Raw genomic sequence first — 12,695 nt, forward strand, 5'->3', positions numbered from 1 at the left:
ATAAGCCGATTCATCACCACTTACAATTCAACCTATGACAGTGGTGTTATCAGCAAACATGAATATGGCATTAGAGCTGAACAGTCATAAGTATAAACTAAAAGCAGAGTTTTGACTGTTGCACATCTAGAGCAGAACGCCAATGACTAAAACCATGGTGGGCACCTCGCTTAGATCCCAGAATTCATAGGCTTATACATTGCAGTCTTTAAGAATCATGAGGTAGTGTTTCTGAATGGTATATGAACACTACAAGCAGTTTTGAGGCTGAGGGCAGGGATGACTGGTAGGACTAGCGATTGGAAGAAAGGCTGGGGCAAAGGAGCAGGTGGCTGCAATCACTAATTGAAGGATAAAGTCTGGCTCCATTATCAGTAAGTCAGGGGCAATGATGAGTTACCCTGCTACCAAGTAATGAGGAAGAGATTATGAGTTGGGGACATTGGTGATTTTGAGGAAGGAGTTTGATTTAGGCAGTAATCCATGAGGCAGTTGTGAGGAGATAAATAAAGAAGATCCCATGAACCTACCCAACAGGGTTTCACATTTTTTTGGCAAGGGCTTACTACTCAGAGTAGAGCTTTTAAAACTTGGTTAGAGCTAGAGTGACAGTGTTGTTTCAGAATCTCTGAATAATTTCTAAAGAAATATTGCACAGGGAGTAACAGCATCGTGAGCATTAGGGTTTAGTGGAAAATACACCCTCCACGCAAAAAGGATTGCAATTGCAATTGACAAGTCAGATTTTATGTATAGTAAAGTCTCTTGGGAGTGGGCCATGTCCACTTTCAGTCATAGTATCCGATAAACACTGTATGGCTGAATTTCTCTCCAGCTATCAATTCAATACTGGCAATGAGATTCAGGAAAGAATAAAAAGTACTTCTTTTAAAAAGTTCTAAGTTTCACTGTCAGGGCATGAGCTTTGACCCAAGGTCAGACTGAATTAAAGGTTTATCGTTCCTTTGACTTTTAAAGGCTTTTAGTAAAATCATGTCAGGTCTCAAGCTATCATTCAGTGTACTTGTCATCTGTATGGATATAACAATCTCATGCTCACTAACACTTAAGATGGCTGGTTGAGCAATGGCACCATAAAAATTCTCTTCTGAGCCAAGAGGATTAAGATTCACTGTTACAACAATCCAGACAGATTTAGAATGTCTTAACAAGTCGATGACAAGTCTCCTAGGAGTAACTGGCATACGTCAGAGAATGGTTTACAAATGTTTCTGTCTTTGAATGGAAGAGAGATGGAATTTTTCATGTGAACCTGGAGCACACATTCTAGTACAGTGGCAAAGGAGCAGATACTCGTGGGGACAAGAAACATGTAATTGGAAGCAAAAACCTATCTTTTATTAACTATCACAAATGATTGAAAAAGTTCTGGTTAGGTGTTGCAAGGATTTTGTTTGCCCAGCTCAGTACTTCACATACTACTAGAGACGAGATCCTTTAGCTTGCATTGGACATCAGTTTGTGAATAGAAATGCACTGTAAAGAGTGTAAAGTACCCGATTAATGGCACCCTGCACTCTGACACAAGTTCTGATTTGATTGATTTGCTGCTCAGCAACTAGTTTCCAATTTTTAATATTATATTTTTCACCTTTATATACTCACAGTTGCACCATATCCTGAGGACACTTAAACCCTGCATGATGAATTCCTAACCCTACTCCTCGTTGATGTGCTAAAGGCTCACCGTGCCTTGATCTTCTGTTGATGGGACTACTCTATGGCTGGTTTTCTCACCAAGAATGGCTGGTCAACCAATATATTCTAGAAATAAGCAGGATTTTCATGATCTTGGCATTTTCCAGGATCACCATCCATCAGTAGTCTCCTACTCAACCTCAAATGCAGTCAGCATTCTCCTACATAAGGGTCCTTTCTGCTGGACACCTCCTATATAATTGCAAATATCAGTCCACTGGGCCTGGAGGTGACAATGACGATGAGATTTATCATCTAAGAAGCTAAGGTGGAATTGGAGGCAGTCACTGTTGTAGCTCTGGAAAATAACAGTATGTGTGATAGGAGTTGAAAAGACAAATTTATTTGCAAAAGGATGATGATGAGGTGGGTTCAGTCTCTGCTCAGCATTTTGCAGATTGAGAACACTGCAGGTTAACACGTTTCCATTGAAGGCTCTCTATTCTCCATTTCCTTTGCAACTGAAACAACTCAAATCATGGATCGAGGCAATGTCCGTCTCTGATCTGGTGAACATTAGTGGTGACTTTGGAGTGTCCACTTTGAAGGTTACAGCTTTAACTTGCTTGGTGTTAAACATTAATGGTGGCCCAGAGTGCCGAGGTGATGTATTAGCCTAGAGCATCTAAAATGTACACTTGCATGAGATGTTTGCACTGAAAAAAAATCACTTCAGAAACAGAAACAGGTTTAATATCACTGGCATACATCATGAAGTTTGCTGTGCAGCAACTGTATATTGCAATATGTAATAAGAACTAAATTACAATAAGAATTATATATATTAAATTAAACTAAGTAAGTAGTGCAAAAAAAGAGATGAAAAAATACCGAGTTCTTGGGTTCATCATCCATTTGGAAATCTGATGGCAGAGGGGAAGAATCTGCCCCTGAAATGTTGAGTGTGTGTCTTCAGATTCCTGTACTTCCTGCTTGACAGTAGCAATGAGAAGAGGGCATGTCCTGGCGATAGGGGTCCTTAATGATGGACGCTACCTTTTTGAGATCTTGCCTTTTGAAGGTGTCCTGGATGCCTGGAAACAACTTTTACAACTTTCTGCATCTTTTTCTAATCTAAAACTGGCCCATTCATACCAAATGGTGATGAAACCAGTTAGAATGCTTTCCATTTGTGAGTGTCTTTGGTGATATACCAAGTCTCCTCAAACTCACAATGAAATATAAACAGTATTGCGTCTTCTTTGTAATTGCAGCAATATGTTGGGCCCAGGATACTGTATATCCTCAGAGATGTTGATACCCAGGAACTTGAAACTGCTCTCACTGTTGATCCCTCAATGAGGATTGGTGTGTGCTTCCTCGCCTTCCCCTTCCTGAAGTCCACAATCAATTCCCTGGTCTTACTGACATAGAGTACAAGGTTGTTGTTGCAACACCACTCAACCAGCTGATCCATCTCACTCCAGTAAACCTCCTCATCACTATCTGAAATACTGCCAATAATAGTTGTGTCATTGGCAAACTTACAGATGCTGTTTGAGCTGTGCCTACCCACACAACCGTGTGTGCAGAGAGAATACATCAGTGGGCTAACCATACATCCTTGAGGTGTGCCAGTGTTGATTGTCAGTGAGGAGGAGATGTTATCTCTAATCTGCACAGACTGATCTGTTGGTGAGGACATCACAGATTAGCTGCAGAGGGAGGTACAGAGGCCCTAGTTTTGGAGTTTCTTAATTAGAACTGAGGGTGTAATTGTGTTGAACGTTGAGCTTTAATCAATAAACAGCAACCTGACATAGGTATTACTATTGTCCAGGTTAAGGTTGCTAAGGCCAAGTGGAGAGCCAGTGAGATTGCGTATACTGGAGACCCAATGTGGTGATATTCAGACAGACAGACATACTTTACTGATCCCGAGGGAAACTGGGTTTTGTTACAGTCGCACCAACCAAGAATAGTGTAGAAATATAGCAATAAATAATTAAATAATAATAAGCAAATTATTCCAAGTGGAAATAAGTCCAGGACCCGCCTATTGGCTCAGGGTGTGTGATACTCTGAGGGAGGAGTTGGAAAGTTTGATGGTCACAGGCAGGAATGACTTCCTATGACTGCAGTGATCCAGGCCCTTACTTAAGCAGGAGTTGATTCTGGCCATGACCACCCTCTCAAAGCACTTCATCACAGTACATCTTACTGCCACTGGGCAATAGTCATTGAGGAAGCTCACCCTGCTCTTCTTGGGCACTAGCAATACTGTTGCCCTTTTGAAGCAGGTAGGAACCTCCAACTGGAGCAGAGAGAGATTTAAGATTTAAGATGTCCTTGAATACTCCTGCCAATCAGCTGACATGGGTTTTCAGAGCTCTACCACACACACCAACGGAGCCTGATGCCTGTAAGGGTTCACCCTCATGAAAGTCAATCTCAGGTTGGGCTTCAAGACAGATCACAGCATTGACGGACAATGCAGGGATTCACACAGCTATACTTTTATTCTTCTTTTCTAAGTGTGCATATAAGATGATGATGCTCATCTGGGAGTGAAACAATACCACCATTCATGGTGTGTAGGAAGTAATACTTTCACTTTGTAGGAGGTAATAGCCTGCATCCTATTCCATCTCTAACTTCAAACGGAATAGATTTTTTCACACTTAAAGTAGCCTTCAGTAGGTTGTACCTGGATTTCTTGAATGTTTTTGGATCACAGCTCTTTAATGCCACAGTTCTAACCTTTGGCAGACTATGAATCTCCTGATTCATCAATGGCTTTTGGTTTGAGTATGTCTGTTACATTCATGAAGGCATACACTCCTCCACACAGTTCTTGATAAAGTCAGTGATAAATGTGCCATATTCATTCAGACTTGAAGATGAATCCCTGAATGTTCTCTAGTCCACCAACTCAGCAGTCCTGTAAGTGTTCCTCTACCTCCCTTGACCATACCTTCTTGGTCCTCACCAATGGTGCTGCGGTCTTTAAATCTCTGCCTATAAGCTGCAAGTAGAAGTACAGCCAGGTGATTAGACTTTCCAAAGTGTGGTCGTAGGATAACATGGTAAGTGTTGTTGATGGTGGTATAACTGTTGTCAAGTGTATTGGGTCCTCTGGTTCCACAGCTGATATGTTGGTGGTAGTTGTTCAGAGATTTCTTCAAGGTGGCTTGGTTGAAATCTCCTGCAATGACAGCTCTCATGCCCCACTTTAACTTTCCAAGTTGACGTTCAATGTTGATGACCATAGAGCTGAAGTGAGATTTTTTTGTCCTTGTTTGTGGTCCAACTGACTTATCATAACAGGCAAAACATTACTTAAGATCTTTTAGATTATTTCTACTGACACTGAAACACTTTGGAAGTATTCATCTAAAGGATTGACTTCAGCATGTTCCAGATTGCAGTGTGATGACAGGGAGGGATGGAATTGGAATTGGAATGGATTTATTATTGTCACATGTGCTGAGGTGCAATGAAAAGCTTGTCTTACATACATTTCATACAGATCAATCTGGTGCAGCCAAGTGTAATGATGGAGTAGACAGGGATGTTAGATAACATTGTAAACCACTGTGGAACTGTCATTTTCTTGTGGGAAAAAGACCACAAAACAGGACAGTATCCCCTGTTGTAAACACACTAGATTTCAAGACTATAAATAGTTCCAACTTAGCATGTAAGATTCCCTAAGAAGTTCCCTGCTATTTGTGTAAAATTTCAGCAAAGGTGCTCACCTGTGGTAGAGCCTGGATTACTGTGTTTAGCAAGGCTCGCATTCCCACTGCCATCTTCAGGAGCTTGAGGACTTTTTGAGGACATAAGCAAAGATTGTAAATGCCAGTAAAGCCAAAACATTTCAGATGTTTTCTGACCACTTGAAAGTCTAAGAATGTTCTGTTTTAATAAGTTGATTAATAAGTTTTGTTTGAAAGTGTCAATTTCACTTTTTAAGGTTAATGACATTGTTCTACCTTTTGGTACTTCAAGACTAAATAGTTGCTATTCAGTCTCACTGGAAGTTGGCCTTATAAAGAGATCAAAACATCATCTGATCTTTGAGTGTTCATGCAGCTCAGAATTATAAACAGGCGTGTTAAGCCTATAGCTGCACTTTAGAACAGCCATTGAGATTATATGCCATTTGAACAAAATACCATTTGGCATTTTGGGACTAATCTGCTAATTAATTAGATCTAAGATGATCTTTAACTTAATTTTATTTACACAAATCCTTAGCAACACTACTCAGCAAAAAATAGTCCATTTTAGTCTTAAAATCTCCTTTAATTTCTATCTATCTGTGGCCTTTGGGAAAGAATTCCAGACTTCTAGTACCACAGAGGCAAAGACATGCTGCTGAATTTACTCTTCATCCACTCACCTGCCAAGATTAATTTATTCTTTAGGGGAGAAAGCTCAAATTCTAGACAAAGTCTCAAAAATCAGCGTAGGTGATTGGCGAGAGATGGGGCTGAGGCATGAGAGGAGAAAGGAGAAGTTTTGATTTGGACCAAATGATCTGGCAAGTTTCCATTCCTTTTGCTGTCACCAGGAAATTCAAACCCTGGAATTAAGTACTACAAAGGTAACAATTGGCCACTGTGTCTGGCTTGCCTCTTTGAGGTTCTCCTTGCTCTTTTCTATGTTGTTCCACTAAATTTATTGATTTATTGAGATAGAGCACAGAATGGGCACTTCTGCTACCCAGTAATCACAGAACAATTTACAATGCCCAATTAACCTATCAACTGGTCAACAACACACACAAAATGCTGTAGAACACAGCAGGCCAGGCAGCATCTATAAGGAGACCTGACGAAGGATCTCAGCCTGAAATGTTGACAGTTATAGATGGTGCCTGGCCTGCTGTGTTCCACCAGCATTTTGTCTGTGTTGTTGTTTGAATTTCCAGCATCTGCAGATTTCCTCGTGTTTGCTCTATCAACTGGTATATCCTTTGGACTGTGGGAAGAAACCAGAGTGCCTGAAGGAAATTCACGCAGTCACAGGGAAAATATACAAACAGCGAGAATTGAACTTGGGTCATGGTACAGTAAAGCGTTGTGTTAACCACTACACTATCGTGCCATCCTTTTCATTTAAAAAAAATCTAATTCTCTTACAGAAGATATTACTGAATCTAATTCAATCAAACATTCCTGATTGCAACTCACTGTTAAGAAAAACTTACCCCATTTCCCACTCTGGTGCTCATCTCACCCAATACTTAAAACACATACTTAATTTTAAGGAGTTACTTGCGAGTAACTCAACAAAGGTACATGAATCCACTCTTCAACAGGAATTTTAAAAACACCTCAATGAATAATGTTTTACTGACCTCTAGCAATCCGAAGGACTCTCATGATTCGAATAATAGTGGGATTTATTGGCAAGGAGGCATTCACCTCAATCTCTTCGAGTGTGATTCCCATAATAGATAACAATACAATAGCTAAGTCCAGCTGATTCCATCTGGAGTTAAATCACAAAAGGGGAATTAAATGCAAAACACATCAGAGTCAAAGTTACATATTGTATGCTCTAAATGCAGAGAAATACAGTTAAATAAATGATCATGTTGACATACTGCCTTCATTCAACCTTTTAAATCAGTAAGTCCATATGTTACAGCTCTTTGCTTTTATTTCTGAGTTTGCTGATGCATTATGGTTTTGTATGCCTAGTGATTTTAAAAAATCTTTTTTTTTACAGGATGCAGATGTCACTGGCAAAGCCAGTATTTTTTGCAAGTAAGAGTCAAGGAATTATAGATTTATAGGGCACAGAAGCAAGCACTTTACCCTTCAATGTTTATGGCAAATATCAAGATACTTACCCATATTAACCTCATTTAACAACAGATGCATAGATTATTAACCATACAACATTCTTTACATTTTCTTGTACACTGGTACAGAGTATTTGCTTCAATGTGTATATTACATTGTGAAATTTGCTATTCCATATGTTTTGTCTGCCTTTCATGATTCTAATTTTTCAAGGTGCTGAATAACAACTGGGACTAAATAAACACAAACAATAATTAATGAGGGAAAGAAGCTGAATTAAGGAGAATAAAGTAAGTAAAATTTACACTAAAGATAGCTAAAACCAATACCTTTCCATTAGATTCTAGTCTTAGTCAGTGCTTTAAATCTTTCTGCATCATGTGCTGTATCTAGTCACAGTATATTAAAGCAGAAATTACTCCTCATAGGATTAAAGTACCCTGTTTGCCAAATATGAAAATTTGTTTTCGCTAGAAACTCCATTTTTTTCTTGTGAATGCTGCTTATATGATGCTCTATACTTGTGATGTAACTGCAAAATAGTTTCTCATTGCACCCATGCAATTGTGCACTTGTGTTTATGAGAATAAACTTGAATTTGACGTTAATTTTTGACCTTAAACAAGGAGGGTTAAAGATAAGAAGGACTACCAGTTGAACTTGCGTCTTCTCCATGCTAATAAAGCCAAACAAAATCATGGCTACAGTATCATTACGCAGTATTGCAATGTTTACCTATCCTTGAAGAAACGGCGGAAACCAAAGGCCACTAGTTTGAATACGGATTCCAGGACAAAGATAATCGTGAAAATGTAGTTACAGATCTTAAGCGCCTCGTCAAGGATCTAAGAAATTGCAAACAAAGATTAAAAGAAAGATATTATATCAGAATTATTACAGATTTGTCCTTGGGAATATATATATATATGATACAAAATTATAGAATCATATAGTACAAAAACAATCATTTGACTTGTGCCTCTGACTCTTTGAGAGAGATCCCTGCTCATAGTAAATATTTGAAGGGAAGATATTTATCTTTTTCTCTTCTGAAAATTATTATTGAATCTGTTTCCAACATCCTTTTCTAACAACTCACTCTGACCAAAAAATAAATTCCTCTAGATGGCTTTAGCTTGTTTTCAAACACTTTAAATTCATGGATTCTGGTTATGGACCTATTTCCTCCTCCAGCTCCAAAATTATGGATAACTTGGGGATTCCTTGCTCTTAGTCATTGCTCTTCCCCAATTTACAAGTACCCAACGAACGAGCATTTGGGAAACCAGTGGAATGGATTTGCGGCTCCTGTGGAATTACAGACATTTTCTGTCATGTGGAAAATTGGTTCACAGCCATTTCTGCCTTCTGAACTGTTTGGGTTGTGACTGTTCTTAGGAACAGAACTCTGCTATAACCTGGGGAGTACTTGCATTTCCTTACGAAATTTGTTTTTTTTGTAATAAATTTGTTTCATCCTTGAATTTCCCGTTCAGGAATGCACAAATTAAGTGATGTAATCAATATATTATACTCATTAATGAGATATACATTAATAATCACGATGTTCCATAGAGCTACATGTTAAACTGAATGGACTAAAGCCGGGCAAATCACCTGGACTTGTTATCCTGAGTCTTAGTAAAACAAAGGCTACAGGGACGTGGATAAATTAGTTGTAGACATCCAAAATATGTTAAATCTTGGAAAGGCCCCAGCAGATTGGAAAACCCTAAATCTAGATTGCAATTTGAGAAAGAAGGCGAGAAAGAGCAATTAGTTTAACATCAAGAAAATGTTAAGAACAATTAAAGACACTTAGAAAATCATGACAAGATTAAGCAGGGGCAATGAGATTTTATGAAAGGGCAATTGTATTTGACAAATATATTAATTATTTTATAAGATTGTAACTAGCTGGGTGAATAGAAAGTAAGCAATGAATATATCGTATTTGGATTTCCTGAAGACTGCTAACAAGATGTTGTTACCCCACAAGAAATCATTGTTTGCATATCTGAAGGTGATATATTAACATACCCTAGGTAGAGAATTTGTTAACTGGGAAGACAATGGCGGGAATAAATGGGTTATTTTCAGATCAGTAAACAGCAACTAGTGGGTTGCACTGGGGATCTCTACAGTGATCTTAGCTGTTAACAGCTAACATCAATGACTTAGACAAAAGGACTGAGTATAATATATCAGCATTAGTGAAGATACAGGTGGGTAAGTTGTGAGGAGGGCACAGAGTGTCTGCAAATGGATAGAAACAGGTTTAATGAGAGGAAGAAAATGGCAGCTGCAGTATAGTGGACAGAATTTTGAGGTAATCAACTTCAGTGGTAAGAAAAGAAAGGCAGAATTGATTCAAATGATGTGGGACTATGTGGTGAACTATGTGCCTGTCTGGACACGCCCCCTGCTGACTGCTCCTGTGGCTCCTCCCACAGGCCCCTGTATAAAGGCGATCTGAGGCCTGACGCTCGGCCTCAGTCTCCAGGACATAGTATGATGGACACTCACTCCTGGTTCCTTCTTCCAGTCAATAAAAGCCGATATCTCGCCTTACGTCTCAGTGTGAGTTATTGATGGTGCATCAGACTATTAAATATTCACGGTAGCATAGTGGTTAGCACAAAACTTTACAGTATGGGTGATCTGGGTTCAATTCCCACCGCCGTTTGTAAGGACTTTACGTTCTCCCCGTGTCTGTGTGTGTTTCTTCTGGGTGCTGCAGTTCTCTCCCACAGTCCAAAGACTTAACGGTTGGTGGGGTAATTGATCATTGTAAATTGTCATGTGATTAGGCTAGGATTAAAATCAGGGGTTTGCTGGTGGTGCAGCTCAAAGGGCCTATTTCTCACAGTAGCTCAATAAATAAATAAATAAATAAGTAAAATAAACAGGAGTAGGAGTGAGTCATGTGACTCCCAAGAATGCTACCCATTCTATATAATTCTGCTCTGTTCCCTTTTCAGCTTAACCTCTAGAGCTCTTTATTCCCCATTGCACAAAAAATCTACCTCATCATTTAACATATCCAGTGACTCAGCATCCAATACCCTATGGTGTAGCAAATGCAAAGACTTGCAAGCTTCGGAGTTCGGAGTTCAGAACTTTCTCTGAAGTGGCTCATCCTTTATCCTGAGAATATGTCTGCTGGTCTTGACTCTCTTTGCAGGGGAGATCTTCGTAGCACATTCAGAATTGTGTACCTCTTACTGAGTTCACCTCTCACTCTTTTTTCCAGATAGTCTTTTTGATGGATCTCCATTGCTTTAATTGCAATGCAACATCATGAGTCATATCACAGCAAATAAGATTCACCTGAATACAAATAAGCACAATCCACATGTCTGAGCCTTGGGATTAGTGGACAAAGAGTTAACATATTTCTCTGTCTTCTCCAGTAGGGTAAAACATGTAGGTTGACATCTCCACTAAAACATCTAGTGAGGAATGCTTTAGGAACTGGTTCAGCATCCATCCATACACTAATACCATGAATAAACCCCTTGTTTTCCAATGTGGAGAGAGATTTTTTATTTTGTTATTGTGTCCAGTGGTGACAACTCTTCAACTATAAATATATTTTCATCCATTTTGCTTCCCCTTCTATAACCTTTCTTTCACCATCTTGTAAATAACATGGAGGAATGCTGGAGTTACAACAAATGAGATGTTACAAGACATTGCAATTGACTTTGTCAATCACCAGGGGAATTCTCTTCCACTCTGGAATACTGCATTGGGTGAAAAACATTAATTCAGAAAACAGGAGCTAGTGTTCAAGGAGTCCATATCATGTTGCTGGGGAAGTGGAAAAAGAGCCAATCATTAACACAGGAAAGTGCAGATGCTGAAAATCCAGAGCATCACACACAAAATGCTGGAGTAACTCAGCAGGTCATGCAGCATCTAAGGAGAGGAATAGGAAATCAGCATTTCAGACTGAGACTCTTCTTCAAGACTCATGGTGTTTTCATAGTGCTCTTTCTGTTAGGTGGTACTCCTTCATAGTCTTACTTCTTCAGGAGATTACTAAAGAATATTTATATAGAAAGTATGTAGATTCCCATGTCAATGGCTAGGAACTGTATTTATATTAACCAGTTAACAAGATAGATGCCAGTGTAGATGTTCCAACAAAAACAAAAAAAACAGCACTCCTCTTCTTTGGCTCTCTATTAATGAGCTTTCAACTTTTCATCATGTTTCTGTGGATGTTAAAGTCTCATATTGGCTATACATACTAATATACTTAGCTATTTTATTTTATTCAGACATACAGCATGGTAACAGGCTCTTCTGGACCTATGAGTTTGTACTGTCCAATTACATCCATGTGACTAGTTCATTTTCTAACCCATATACCTTTGAGATGTGGGAGGAAACTGGAGCACCAGAGGGAACCCACACATTCATGGGATGAATGTACAAACTCCTTAAAGGCAGTGGTGGAATTGAACCCTTGTTGCTGGTGTGGTAATAGGGCTATGTTAACTACAGTGCTAGCATGCTGCCATTATGTCAGTGGTCAGCTTGCTACAAGTTATCTTAGCGCTGGCACAGTCCTATTCTATTGTATTGTTGCATTCCATAAACCTATTTGGCAGATTTGGATGGATCATCACAGATGTCTTTAAACATGTAACCATCCATGAGTCTTCAGACACTTCACTCTGCTGCCAATTCCTACTTTGGAAGAAGTTGGTGTTAAGTGGTTGGATGTGATCAGCTTCAGAACTGTGATATATTTCTGATTTGATAAATAAATCAGCTCTTACCTTTGGTTGCTGATAATGTTCCATTGCCATGGTGATAACATTCAGCCCAATCACAACAGTGATGAACAAATCCAAGTAATGACTTGTGCACATTTTGTGGATGAAAAGACGAGCAGGAGAATAGTCAGAGTAATAAGGTTTACACTGTGCTTCTAAACGGAGGCAAGATATTAAAGAAAATATATTTAGGTCAAAGTGACATTTTCTTATGCTGTTATTTTGCCATGCATAATTGAGTTAACATAATGCCAGAGAATTGGTTATTCAGTGTCAAAAGCAACCTGCAAAATCAGAAATAGCACCTGTTTATTGGAAATTCAGATCTGTAGAACACTAGCTTGGCATTACATAAATCCATTAATGCCTATTAATCATTATGTGATGAGTTCTACGGAGCTTAGCACCATGTGGTTGTTAATTGTTATAATTT

General features: G+C 39.0%; 1 protein-coding gene across 2 annotated transcripts in view; it reads right to left on the reverse strand.

The window, feature by feature from the left end:
• Positions 1-12,695, reverse strand: part of LOC132380187 (voltage-dependent T-type calcium channel subunit alpha-1G-like) — a 319,151-nt gene that overhangs the window by 65,702 nt on the left and 240,754 nt on the right. Inside the window, exons 24-27 of one of the 2 annotated variants that reach the window (XM_059948872.1) lie at positions 12,266-12,417; positions 8,211-8,320; positions 7,025-7,158; positions 5,418-5,488 (exon numbers count right to left, since the gene is read on the reverse strand). In XM_059948872.1, coding sequence (XP_059804855.1) covers positions 5,418-5,488; positions 7,025-7,158; positions 8,211-8,320; positions 12,266-12,417 — 467 coding nt within the window. The remainder of the gene's footprint in view (positions 1-5,417; positions 5,489-7,024; positions 7,159-8,210; positions 8,321-12,265; positions 12,418-12,695) is intronic. The other variant, XM_059948871.1, reaches the window with a different exon arrangement.

Source organism: Hypanus sabinus, chromosome 23 (genome assembly GCF_030144855.1).
Source record: "Hypanus sabinus isolate sHypSab1 chromosome 23, sHypSab1.hap1, whole genome shotgun sequence".
NCBI classification, from domain to species: Eukaryota; Metazoa; Chordata; class Chondrichthyes; order Myliobatiformes; family Dasyatidae; genus Hypanus; species Hypanus sabinus.